The following is a 12756-nucleotide window of genomic DNA, read 5'->3' as shown; positions in this document are numbered from 1 at the left end:
GCAAGCCCTTTTACGTAAGGCGTAATCAGGCCGTTTTAGACTTCGTAATTCGTAGGCAGCCTCCGACAAAAATCAACGTAATTCGTAATTGGACATTAGCGGCAAATCGTAAAGTCGTAATCAGCTCTGAGACTCTAACGTAATTCGTAATAGGCGGACGTAAAATTTTGCGTAATTCGTAATCACCTACCCCCCCCTTGCAGGCCCTCAGGGTAGCACTACGGCAGAACGTCTCATATAAGGTCGTTTTTGCCTATACATGTATAAGGTTAACATTCGGTCTGTAGTTTCCAAATGCTATGTCAGAAAAGATATCATCTGCCATATGAAAAATTTTGATGCAACGTTGACCAAACAGCCAACGAAAACCGTGCAAAAACTTGCGACGGCACAGTACATTCTGCTGAGCACTGAGAGTTGCCCAAGTATGCAGCCATGATTTTCATGACTAAAACCAGTTACTACATTCCGCCTTCTCAAAACAAGGCGGCAACAGGTGAACATCACCGCCTACTCCAAAATTTTGTGCCGCCTAGGCCACACCAATTTAATTTCTTGGTCAACGGATTTTTCTAGAAAAATAATGGAGCGGGCAGGCGAAAAAAAAAAAAATAAAAACAGGCCTAGGCATCATAGTATGGCCCAAAATGGTACGATAGGAGCCATGAAGTCAACACACCAGGCTGGTTCAAAATTTAAACAATGAATTTTGAACTTTTAATGATACCATTGCATTGAAAGATGGAATAACTGTAACAACTAGGATGAAAAGGACTGTTTTCAACTGTTCAGGGCAAAGTATGAGCATTTTGCAGTTGATTCTGGATTTTTATTTTTATTTGCAAATCTGAAAAAAATGAAGCGGCGAATCCGTTAACCAAGAAATTAAATTGGTGTGGCCTTATGTCAATATTTTGTGGATGTGTACAAAATGTAGCTGTATCGATTCATAATATGCTCCATTGCGTTCAATGAGGGAATCAATATTTGTGGTTGAATGAACCAAAAGAAATTTCTTTAACTCCAAAACATTGATAACACTCCAGTGCAACCACATCATTTTTGTGGCGGCTGTTTTTCTGGGGATGTTTCAAAAATATCAATTTGAGTTTTTTAAACGTACCTGGAGAAGGTATAGACCTACGCACACTTATAGGATGAGGGAATTTAACATCCAGCCTCAGCTGCTAACTTAAAGGTAGCAATGTATACAATTATAGCCTTTTTGGTAACAAATGTGTGAGTTAGGTTGCAGGGAGAAGGTGTAATATTAAATATCATAAAGCAATATGTACAATTCTGTTAATGTCTTGGATGTGCAAAGTTTAGTAGAAGTTCCCTTCTTTTATTTTAATGTATGTGCCATATAGATACATAGAACATTATGCTGCTTTAGAGTTAGCAGAATATATTTTGACTTTATTCTTATTTTTGTGAATCAAAGAGAAAAAATGAGAATCAGAGAGAATATTAGTGTTATCTATGCACGTACGTGTACACTACGATTCATGTTTATATAGATATAGATACCATATGTAGAGGTATTTGCCTGACTTATTTTACCTGTATTATTTTTGAGAACCATGAAATACCAGTAGAATATTTCGGGCCAAAACTGAGTAGGATGAGTTCTTTTATCTATTATGTTGTAAAGCTTAAAGCTTCGAATTGAGCTGTCAAGCTGAAAACTTTGAATCAATCTGTTAGGCTAAAAGCTTGGAATTGAGCCGTGCAGCTAAAAGCCAGTATTACTTCTCATAGTTTTGTGTTCAACTTGTTTTTTTTTTCTTTCTTTCTTATTTTCCTTTTTGTACTGTGAGTCTAAAGTCTTGTATGTGATGCCAAGAGGCCAGTCAGTCTCAAAGACATATCTGTTGCCAGTAGTGTCAGTTTTTAACTGTTTGTAACTAACTATTACATACATTGGTACAAGGGAATTATTGAAAACTAGGGCCACACCAATTTAATTTCTTGGTTAACGGATTCGCCCGCTTCATTTTTGTCTGATTTGCAGATAAAAATAAAAATTTAGAATCAACTGCAAAATGATCATATTTTGCCCTGAGCAGTTGAAAACAGTCCTTTTCATCCTAGTTGGTACAGTTATTCCATCTTTCAATGCAATGGTATCATTAAAAGTTCGAAATTCATTGTTTAAATTTTCAACCAGCCTGGTGTGTTGACTTCATGGCTCCTATCGTACCATTTTGGGCCATAATAGGATGCTTAGGCCTATTTTTTTTTTTTTTTCGCCCGCCCGCTCCATTATTTTTCTAGAAAAATCCGTTAACCAAGAAATTAAATTGGTGTGGCCTAAGTCACTTGGTTTAGAGCAACGTGAAGCCTTATGCAATATCTTACAATAAAGTGTGAACTTTTTATTGATTGTGTAAAGTTGCCAAATATGTGACCAACCAAAGTCTGCCAAATTGACTAACGCACAGGAACATTCCATCCGTGCTGTGGGGGTGTAACATTTTCCCCATTTTGCTAAGTGTCAACTTTGTTGTAAATAGTCTTGCCAATCTTGTTATCAGCATAAGTTTAAGTTGTACTTTAAACATAGTTTTCTAACACCAGCAATGAACTATTGTGTTACAGTACATGGTTTTAATGGGATCTAGAATTATCATGCATGTTACAAAGTGAAATATAATCCAGTGCCTTTATGTGGTGTATGGACCAAAAGTGCGAATAGGTGGCATAACGGAAACAGTGTTATTTTAAACGTTCCACTTTTTGTCATAAAAACTTTTTTTTGTTTTGGTGATGGATCTGAAGTAAGTTGAAAAATAAATGATGAAGTTGGCTGGGGACTTTCTGAATCATCTTGTCTTTATTGATTATATATTGTTTATGCAGTTAAATGCACAATCTTATGACATGTCTCTTTCTTACAACCTTGACCACAGTCAACATTATGTTCCCAACTACTTTCCCTGCTACATTTGAGTAGAATATAGCTAATAGAACAGGGATCATTGTGCCTATGAGTAAAGGCACAAAATTTTTGTTTTGCCAAAAAAATACAAATTTTTTTTAAAATGCATTGTACTCTTTCATATACACACAACTTATACATCCATTTACATTTAATAGGCATATATGTACAACATATAATGGCATGCTAACATTATGGAATCTGCATTTCCAGACTATATGATAACAGTTCTGTAGTATGATTTCAAGTGCAAACTTAAACATGGCAAAAACCTCCTTTCCCCAGTCCTACCACATTATTAGATCTAAGTCCCCGAGAAAATAGATTCATTGACAGTATTTGAACTCTATCCCCTTTCTTACACAGACACAGTCGACACCTGGTTTGCAACACCTGAAAAAGGAAATAATGGCAAGAAGAAATTCAGAACAACCTTTTCATCAAGACCATAACATCTATGGTTATAGAAACAACTTGAGATGAAAATCATTTTTGAAATAAATTTGAGTTCCGCGATCTCATACCTTCGCCAAATGATGTTAATCTTTATGGCTGACAAATATAGATTATTCCCCCTGATTGTGCAGATAGGGTCCTCATTTGCATGAATTATATCAGTCTTTATCATATTCTCAACCAAAAGACAGTCTTATATTAACAAAAGGTGCCATTCTATTATTTCCTCATAAATTATGCAAATAAGGTCCTGATTTAAATACATCAAGTTTAATGATGTTTACCTTCACTGAACTTTCAAATACCACAAGTATGAAATTCCAGGCAGTTACCTTTACAGAATTATAACATTTTCTCATTAATTATGCAAATTAAGTCCTCATTTACATAATCAATATCTGCCTGTGCTTCTCTCCTTCTCAATTACCAATCTCACAAGCTTCAATAGTCCTATCATGGAATGCAGCTGATTTATAGAATATCCCCATAAATTATGCAAATCACATCCACATTTGCATAATTACATCAAGCATCACGTAAGCTACCTACATACCAAAAATCACGACGATCCGTCAACTGGTTCTTGAGTTATCCTCTTTTGAATATTTTCAAACAGATAGCCCTGCAGTTCCAGAGCAAGCCGCTAGGGGGCTCAAACTGATGTCACTTCTTCCCCAGCACAAGAGCTACCTACCACCTAAATTTCGTCACCCTAGCATGTCTAGATCCTGAGATATCAAAACCGGAAGTTTAGCTGCAGTACCATAACAAGCCGCTAGGGGGCCCAAAATCTAATCAGTTCGAGCTCTCATCAAGACCTACCCACCTACCAAATATGAAGATAATCCATCTAAGCTTTCTCGAGTTATGCTGTTGACACACACACAGACAGACAGACACACACACGGCCACAAAAACATAACCTTCTCCAATTCTTGGCGAAGGTAATGATATACCAGTACATGGAGAGAATTGAAGCTTACCACACAAGTTGCTGCCTATCCTAATGTGCAGGTATCCATCCAGCCCCCAGCGCGAACCCCAGGAGTTCCTCACTATGAAGTAAGGGACGTCCCCTGAAATGGACATGCTGCAGTGAGGACACCTTGTGAGCATATCACAAACTACAGCTATGTCTGCTGCATTGATTACAATACCTTCATGAAAGCAGTGTGATACCTACCCCCCCCCCCATGAAGCTCATGATAAAAACAGCAGTGTGACACCTAGCATTAATGTTGATAGCCCATAATCAAAACAGCAGTGTGATACCATTACTCTTTGTGTTATAACCCAATGATAAAACAGCAGTATGATACCCAGCCTTGATGTTATAGCCCAATGATAAAAACAGCAGTGTGATACCCACCCTTGATGTTGTAGCCCAATAATTAAAACAGCAGTGTGATACCCACTCTTGATGTTATAGTCCAATAATAAAAACAGCAGTATGATACCCACCCTTGATGTTATAGCCCAATAATAAAAACAGCAGTGTGATACCCACCCTTGATGTTATACCCCAATGATTAAAACAGCAGTGTGATACCCACCCTTTTTGTTATAGCCCAATAATAAAACAGTAGTGTGATACCCACCCTTGATGTTATACCCCAATGATAAAAACAGCAGTGTGATACCCACCCTTAATGTTGTAGCCCTGAATAATAAAAACAGCAGTGTGTTACCCACCCTTGATGTTATAGCGCAATAATAAAACAGCAGTGTGATACCCACCCTTGATGTTGTAGCCCAATAATGAAAACAGCAGTGTGATACCCACCCTTTTTGTTATAGCCCAATAATAAAACAGCAGTGTGATACCCACCCTTGATGTTATAGTCCAATAATAAAAACAGCAGTGTGATACCCACCCTTGATGTTATAGCCCAATGTTAAAAACAGCAGTGTGATACCCACCCTTGATGTTGTAGCCCAATGATAAAAACAGCAGTGTGATACCCACCCTTGATGTTATAGCCCACAATTTGCACGGCGTGGTTGTTGTAGTCGTGCGAGCAGTGGTGCTGAATGATGCCGCCCAGGTAGTCCTGCCAGCTGGTGGCATCCACGATAATCGCCAGCGTACCGTGGTCGTGCAACAGACGCACCATCTCATCCTCATGGTTCTCATAACTTTGATTTAAAAAGAAATGTATCTTCAAGTTGGTCAATGTTTAGTAACAGAAACTTGTTTTCACAATATTACAAAGGGGCCTGCATCAGCCTTTTCATGAGCATAATCAGCTGCTTTTATTCCACAAAATTCAGAGCCAAACTGTTCAAATTTGACATGAAGCATGACCAATACATTCTACACATTCAAAGTGTAATTGGTGTCCAAATTTAGCATGCTAGAATACAATGTAATACATTGTAAACATCGGCTGCCATCCTCAATTGAGCATACATGCAGTTCCATATACTAGTATCAGAACAAATTTGAGAGAAAATAAAGCTATGTTACAACCCTACTAACTTCTTAGATACTAAAGTCTTTAAATTGGAGCAGACAAAAATGTTCAAGGTGCTCCTTACCCTCTGCAGGTGTAGTTAGTGAGGTGAACACTGTCCGTGGTGCTGAAATGGAAATCAACAATCAAAATCACTCATATTTTCAAATCTAAATACAGAATCTTCAAGTTCACTTGGGAATTGCTATTGGAATACCCTGATCTGTGCACGGCTGTGTTCCAGAACCCAGGGCAACAGTGAGTATCATTTTAAGAAATTATCATATAGACGGGTGACGTTGACCAATCAGAAGGCTCCATTCCACATTTCTTATGACGCCGTAATGTCATAAATATCGGGTATTTATTCATCGATCCAAAGCCATACATTAAACAACCCAATGGACCTATACCATTATCACATCACAGCTTGTTTACCGCAATGAATGCCGGTCAATCGACGTTTATATTGTACAGGGGTGCGTAGCGCGGTGTGTGTTTGTGTTGTGTTAGCCTAATATAAGGCTTTTAATACAGTACTACTTTCCTCTAATGTCACAACTAAATCACCCATGCAGCATGTAATGCTGTGTCAACACAACCATACGCAGCAAAAATCAGATATACCTTACTTTGAAAACTTTGAAATGATCTTTATTCTTTAACTGCATGACCGTTCTAGAATGTTCTTTAGAACAGGTAAACAAACTGTGACGTAATAATGGTATAGGTCCATTATCACGTGATACCACATATGACCTCAGGTGACCCAATAGAACACGGCTCTAGTTCTAAAAAATCCAAAAATAACTTTGTTGTGTTCCAATGACCTCTGGTGACTCCCATAAGAACACCTGTTCCCTGCCAGTGACCCAGATAGAAGACATAGAACGTGAAGTCTACCCAGTGACCTCAGGTGACTCCAGATGGAACTATGTTCTATTCAGCATGTGCAACGGAAAATTGTACATTGTGTCACTTACTGCATCAGTTGGATAGGCTATCGTGTAAGCTATATGATAATAGCATTAATGGCCCGCCCTTTCTCGGCGAATATGGTGTGATAAAGCCTTGTCAGTTGCTATAACCACCTCATAAACCCACCTCGTTCGCTGCGCTCACTTGGTGGCTTTAGTTGGTGGTTATAGCAACTGACAAGGCTTTATCACACCATATTCACCTCGGGGCGGGTCATTAACCTTTAATTAAAACTCACTTGGTGTAAAATTTGCATTCTCCGTCCTTCCCTGTGTAGGGATAGTCCTTCTTGGGAACCAGGTTGGCAGTCGTCTGGGAAACAAACATAGAAACAGAGTGACATAGAAATTAGAACTTTGACCATACATTCCCTCTTACTCTGTTATATGTAGAAAAGGCAAACAAAACAGGACTTCAACAAACAAGTTATACCTGGCTGAAGGACTTAGTCTAATTTTCCAGAATCATCACTGCTACATTGTGTCTGGTATACACTGTAGTAGACCTCCTAACCATTCAGGTCAACAGGAGTTACTACATTTGCAATAAGAAAATACAATTCACAGGCTGAATTGCCAGCATCGATACTAGGATACTACAAAATAACTAATAAACTGGTGGATGTACCAACCACTAAGTATCTGATACCAGCCCAGAAAAGAACAAGAAACAGTCATGCCTTTAAATATCAGAGTATCAACCAAGAATTGAGGTATTCAAAAACTCGTATTTCCCCAGGATTATCGTAGACTGGAACTCGTTGCCACCAAGCACAGTTGGGGCATCATCACTAGAAAGCTTTAAACAACTCCTGCGATCAAATGTGCAAAGATTGAGTGTAAGTCGTTCGGTGTGATGTAGCTAGCTGCCGCCGCGCTGCGTGCCTGCGAAGCTGGTGTGTTACGCTGAAGGGCGGTTATACCAGCTATACTAGATACAGATACAGATAGGATATAACAAGGAGGTTAGGATCTAGATTCTTGACTTTTTTTTTCATCTTGAGGTACATGTAAGTTCTGGAAGGATGGATCTCACCTGGTTCATCCATGACAGGGCGTTACAGGTGTCCCCTCCTCTACAGCCATGACTGCCAGCTGTACGGTCACAATCCAACACCTGCAGGAGAGGAACACATTATACATGTATAATTACACATGTAACAATCAGAGATAGCACATTTCACCCCACTACTACCCACATTTCTTTGCATCCTTTTCTTTCAGCACCACAGACAAAAAGAAGTGCCATCTCTACAGTCAAATATTATTGTACACATATATACATATTCCAGCCATCTGGGTTGGAAGTGTGGCAATGCAGCATTTATAGAGAGAATTGGGGAAAAACAAACACACACACACACACACACACACACACACACACACACACACACACACACACATACACACAAAAGCTAAAATAATACCGGGTACTTCACTATCTTTGGGTTGAAGTAATTAAAGATTAGACCTGTTGCACGCTGTATTCCTCTAGGGGGTGTCCCACAATGGACCACTGACTCTCAATTGTCTCCACAATACTGAAGGCCCTGAGAACACAACAGAAATTACTGTAAATTCATTTACTTTCACAGGATTTAATTATCTGATAGGAGGGAAAAGAACTTAGGTGTTCTAACTTTATGGCTGAAACAATCTTAGTACATTATGGTAATATAAATGTAATACATATTGATTGCAAATGGATATTTGCAAATAAAACAACCATGTACATTTCAAGATTTACTATCCTTTTACCCCATCTGCTCAGACCAACCACATTAACACTTCAACTTCATTGAATACATGTAACATTACTTCTTTAAGGGAGAAACACACTAACAAACTCACCAACATCCTCCACACTGTCCCATGTATAATACCAGTAGATGCCAGTCAGCAAGAGCCCATATAAGGGAAGAAAAACATACAATTTCGTAAGCTATTAGTATTCCATCTATACCATCTCATTATGACAAGATTAATATTCTTATTATTTTAATTAGTAACTTGTTCCATTCATGGATAAAATGCAAATTATCATATAGAGCCAGTCTGTGTACATGTGTAAAATGAGTATAGATTTTAATGCTGGTTATTACGTCCATATTATATCATAGTCATTGGGTTAATGAAGAAGAAAGCCCTATCAATTTTTATTTATGCAATTTAATGCACACTTGAACCAAGCAAATGATTTGATAGTGCCTTACGCTGCCCTGGTCCCTGATGGCTGTGACCATCTTGTTGTTGCGCCAGTCCCAAATCGGAGGAACGTCACTCAGATCCTTCAAGAAGTTGTGAGAGTCATACGGAAGCTGCACTGGACCTTTACCCGTGACATTACCAGTGTGAAAACCTCCATCTGTTTTCATCCAGGAAAGGTGCTTTTCTGTGGAAAAGATAAGGCCACGCCAATTTAATTTCTTGGTTAACGGATTTTTCTAGAAAAATAATGGAGCGGGCAGGCGAAAAAAAAATAAAAATAAAAACAGGCCTAGGCATCCTATTATGGCCCAAAATGGTATGATAGGAGCCATGAAGTCAACACACCAGGCTGGTTCAAAATTTAAACAATAAATTTTGAACTTTTAATGATACCACTACATTGAAAGATGGAATAACTGTAACAACTAGGATGAAAATGACTGTTTTCAACTGTTCAGGGCAAAATATGAGCATTTTGCAGTTGATTCTGAATTTTTATTTTTATTTGCAAATCAGAAAAAAATGAAGTGGGCGAATCCGTCAATCAAGAAATAAAATTGGTGTGGCCTAAGGGTAAAATGTTTTGAGAATCTATATGGTTGGCTCAATTTTACCAAAAGCATGTGTAACATTTGGTGTATCATAACAGAAAAACAAAACACCCATTGTCCATCACCCCCTGGTGAAATTATAGTATATTACATTAAAACAAGTCCTTGAACTGTTGTAGAAGTGTAATGAAGACATGACATAGCCATACGGCTTGATGATGGCCCAAGAATGAAAGGCAGCCAGAAGTAATTAATGAAACCAAAGTCAACTAGACCTGAACAGGGCTCAAAATTAAAGGTGGTCCAATGGCCACTGACCACTAAAGTTTAGGCTGGGACAACTAAAAAGACACTTTGGGACATTTTTGGGACAATAGAAAAATAATCAACATCAGAATGTCAGCCCTTCTTTTGTTTATCAGGCACACGTCCCAGCTTTTGGATCCGGAAAAGTCCCCCCAAATTTCATGTCTCCTTTGCAATTACAGTGCGCCTGGGAGTAAACATAAGCGAAATAAAGTTGACTTCAAGTTGAAGTCATACAATAAAGTTTATGTTTATACAAAATTTATGTATTTTGTGTTGTCAACGTTGTATATGGGCTTTGCCTGAGTCAAACAATAAATAAATACTTATACCTATACTCATACCGAAAAACAGGTTGGGACAGTTCATCGTCAATTTGGGACAATAGAAATTTATTTTTGGGACAATTGGAAGAAAAGTTGATTTCGAGGCCTGCAGCTACTGAATCAACAAGACCTGAGTCACATACATCAGACCTACCACGGAATTCTGCGGGTGTGAGGTCAGAGAACTGGTTCACCCCGTACAGAGCGCCACCGTCCGTCCTGTCGTGGTTCAGCTGCTGATGGCGTAACAAACTCTCCTGCATGACATTTATGTTTTTAGACAAATACTACTAGTATACTCGGTAATCCTTTTTGTATGATATTATAGGCCACACCATCTTAATTTTATGGATGACATCCGCACGCACATTGATTTTCGCCTGTTCTCAAAAAAAAAAAAAGAGATCATGTCCACCGAGGCTCTGGCCTGGCTCTAGACCTGGGTAGTCCATGGTAGTTAGTGACAGTACGGAGCCGGCGGTAACTCTGGAGGATGGCACCCAGGCTACCGAAGCTCCACGACTCAAGAACGCAGTACGCACGTACAGTGTTGATTCGTAAATCACGCAAAAAGCCACTATGTGTCGGCTTGCCGTATACGTTGCTATGTACTGCCTCAAATTCACAATACCAGCTTTGTATTCCTGTGGTTAAGTAGCATTTTTCTTTATTTGCCCGCGCGCACTAGTTTGTGGGTCTTCAGAGGATGTCATCCATAAAATTAAGTCGGTGGGGCCTAATACATACAAAAAAGATCACCAAGTCACCACAGCTTAACTACTAGACTTGTCACAGTTTCAGGGTGGTCACTATGTTCTGGCACTTCCATGTTCCCACATATGGGGTAATTATAGGGTTGTAAGAACATAGGTTGAGTTGTCAGGTGTGTATATGTAGCTAGCTATAAGGGTACTGGATCTTATTAAGTGTGTCATAACTAGGGATATGTAGGAATGTAGAGTCTAGAGGTGTTCAACAGAACATAGGTCTGGAGTGTCCGAGCATAGGGTGTCAAAACGTTGGGGTGTCGAAAAATAGGGTTATCGTAAGTCTTGGACGACTCGGGTAATCCTTTTATCATACAAAAAGGATTACCAAAAATATAAGTCGTCCACGGCTACGTAGGGTTATCGAAACATAGGGATTTTGAACAGTGCAAATCGGGCAATTGTATAATGTAACTACTAAAACTAGTAAAAAGCTAAATTTTCAGTTATAACACACCTTCTCCAATTGTTGCTATTGTCGTCCTTGTTTAAGGTAACATCTAATGATAATGGTAACATTTCGCTAGACTACTACTAGTAAGTAGGTGTCGCCGACGCCAAGTGATCTCGTTGCATATGTAACGTAAATCATATAAATCATAATTTGGTAGACCAACCTTGAAGATATGATATCTCCTCCAATACTCCTCCTTGGACTGATATTTCCTCCCAAACTTCACCACGAACTCTTCAAACAGCTGTCTACTGTCAGACGTGGCTGCCATGGCAACCAGTCCCAGGAAAGAGAGAAGAGACAGAAGAAAAACTTCGCCAGTATGACACTTCCGGGTTGGGATCGCTGCCATCTTGGATCGTACCATTTCATTTGACGGGGGTGGTATTTCGCCAGGCAGAAAAAATCAGGCAACGGGGCAGTATGATCTCCGAACTAATAATATATAAACTTATAAATTAGGCAAACCTCTGATCTTTAAAGCATGTAGTTATGCTCTTATATTTTCACTATCATAGAGAAAAGAGGAGCATCCCATGCTAGTGATCATGTACATTATATGATCTTATATGTAACTGTTAAATGTATAACAATTACATACATACGATTCGGATCCTTTGTACTTATGTAAGATTTAGGAGAGTAGAAACAGAAAGACACTCCTGGTCACGGGCCGGGGATCGAACCCACGCCAAACCCGAGGCCAGTTCAGACCCGACGCTCCTACCGAATCGGCTAAAAGATTTAGACCAGCGTGACTGTCACCCTCCCACCTTACTGTTTCAGTGTTTGTCGATACTAGTATTGAGTGTTGTCATAGGCAGCAAGCCAACAGCAAAAAAACACGTAGCTTTAACTCCTCTTTATTCGACAATTTCGAACCGTTGAAGATAAAGTGGCCCTTGGCTTTCAAGCTCAACAATCAGTGATAGTAGTTCTTACAAAGCTCAAGAGTGGTTAGATTTAATATTCCTGTCAATATACATAACGGAATGCACGAGACTTCACGGGGTAACTACAGGTCACCAGCCGTACACGTGGCGCGGGAAACGCCGGGGATTTTCCCGCCAGTGACTCCTACGTCACAGACTTCTTCAGCCAAGGCCCTGTGCCAAGGTCTTGGATGCCCAAGCAGATATGTGTGGTGCTGGCTCGTTTGAAAATGCCGAATTACGAATATATGCTTCTAATTGTAGTATATACAAGAAAGGTTGCGTGCTTTTAATGTTTTTTTTTGGGGGGGGGGGGGGTTCAGTAGTATTAGTGTAACGTTGCACGTAACGTCATGTGGTTCTAAAAGCATCCAATACTATGTAA

General features: G+C 39.2%; 1 protein-coding gene across 1 annotated transcript; it reads right to left on the bottom strand.

Annotated features, from left to right (window-relative positions):
* Positions 1-2285: 2285 nt before the first annotated feature.
* Positions 2286-11797, bottom strand: LOC109487766 (cathepsin O-like). The gene is made up of 11 exons (XM_019791831.1): positions 11603-11797; positions 10373-10475; positions 9041-9186; positions 8679-8692; positions 8299-8377; positions 7864-7944; positions 7067-7140; positions 5936-5977; positions 5364-5533; positions 4381-4473; positions 2286-3334 (listed from the first exon to the last, which is right to left on the bottom strand). Exons 1-11 carry the CDS (start codon positions 11789-11791, stop codon positions 3300-3302), a joined length of 1026 nt encoding a protein of 341 aa, XP_019647390.1. The 5' UTR covers positions 11792-11797; the 3' UTR covers positions 2286-3299.
* Positions 11798-12756: the final 959 nt, after the last annotated feature.

Source organism: Branchiostoma belcheri, unplaced genomic scaffold (assembly GCF_001625305.1).
Source record: "Branchiostoma belcheri isolate BF01 breed outbred unplaced genomic scaffold, Haploidv18h27 scaffold9, whole genome shotgun sequence".
NCBI classification, from domain to species: domain Eukaryota; kingdom Metazoa; phylum Chordata; class Leptocardii; order Amphioxiformes; family Branchiostomatidae; genus Branchiostoma; species Branchiostoma belcheri.
This window is presented reverse-complemented; position numbering and strand designations above follow the sequence as displayed.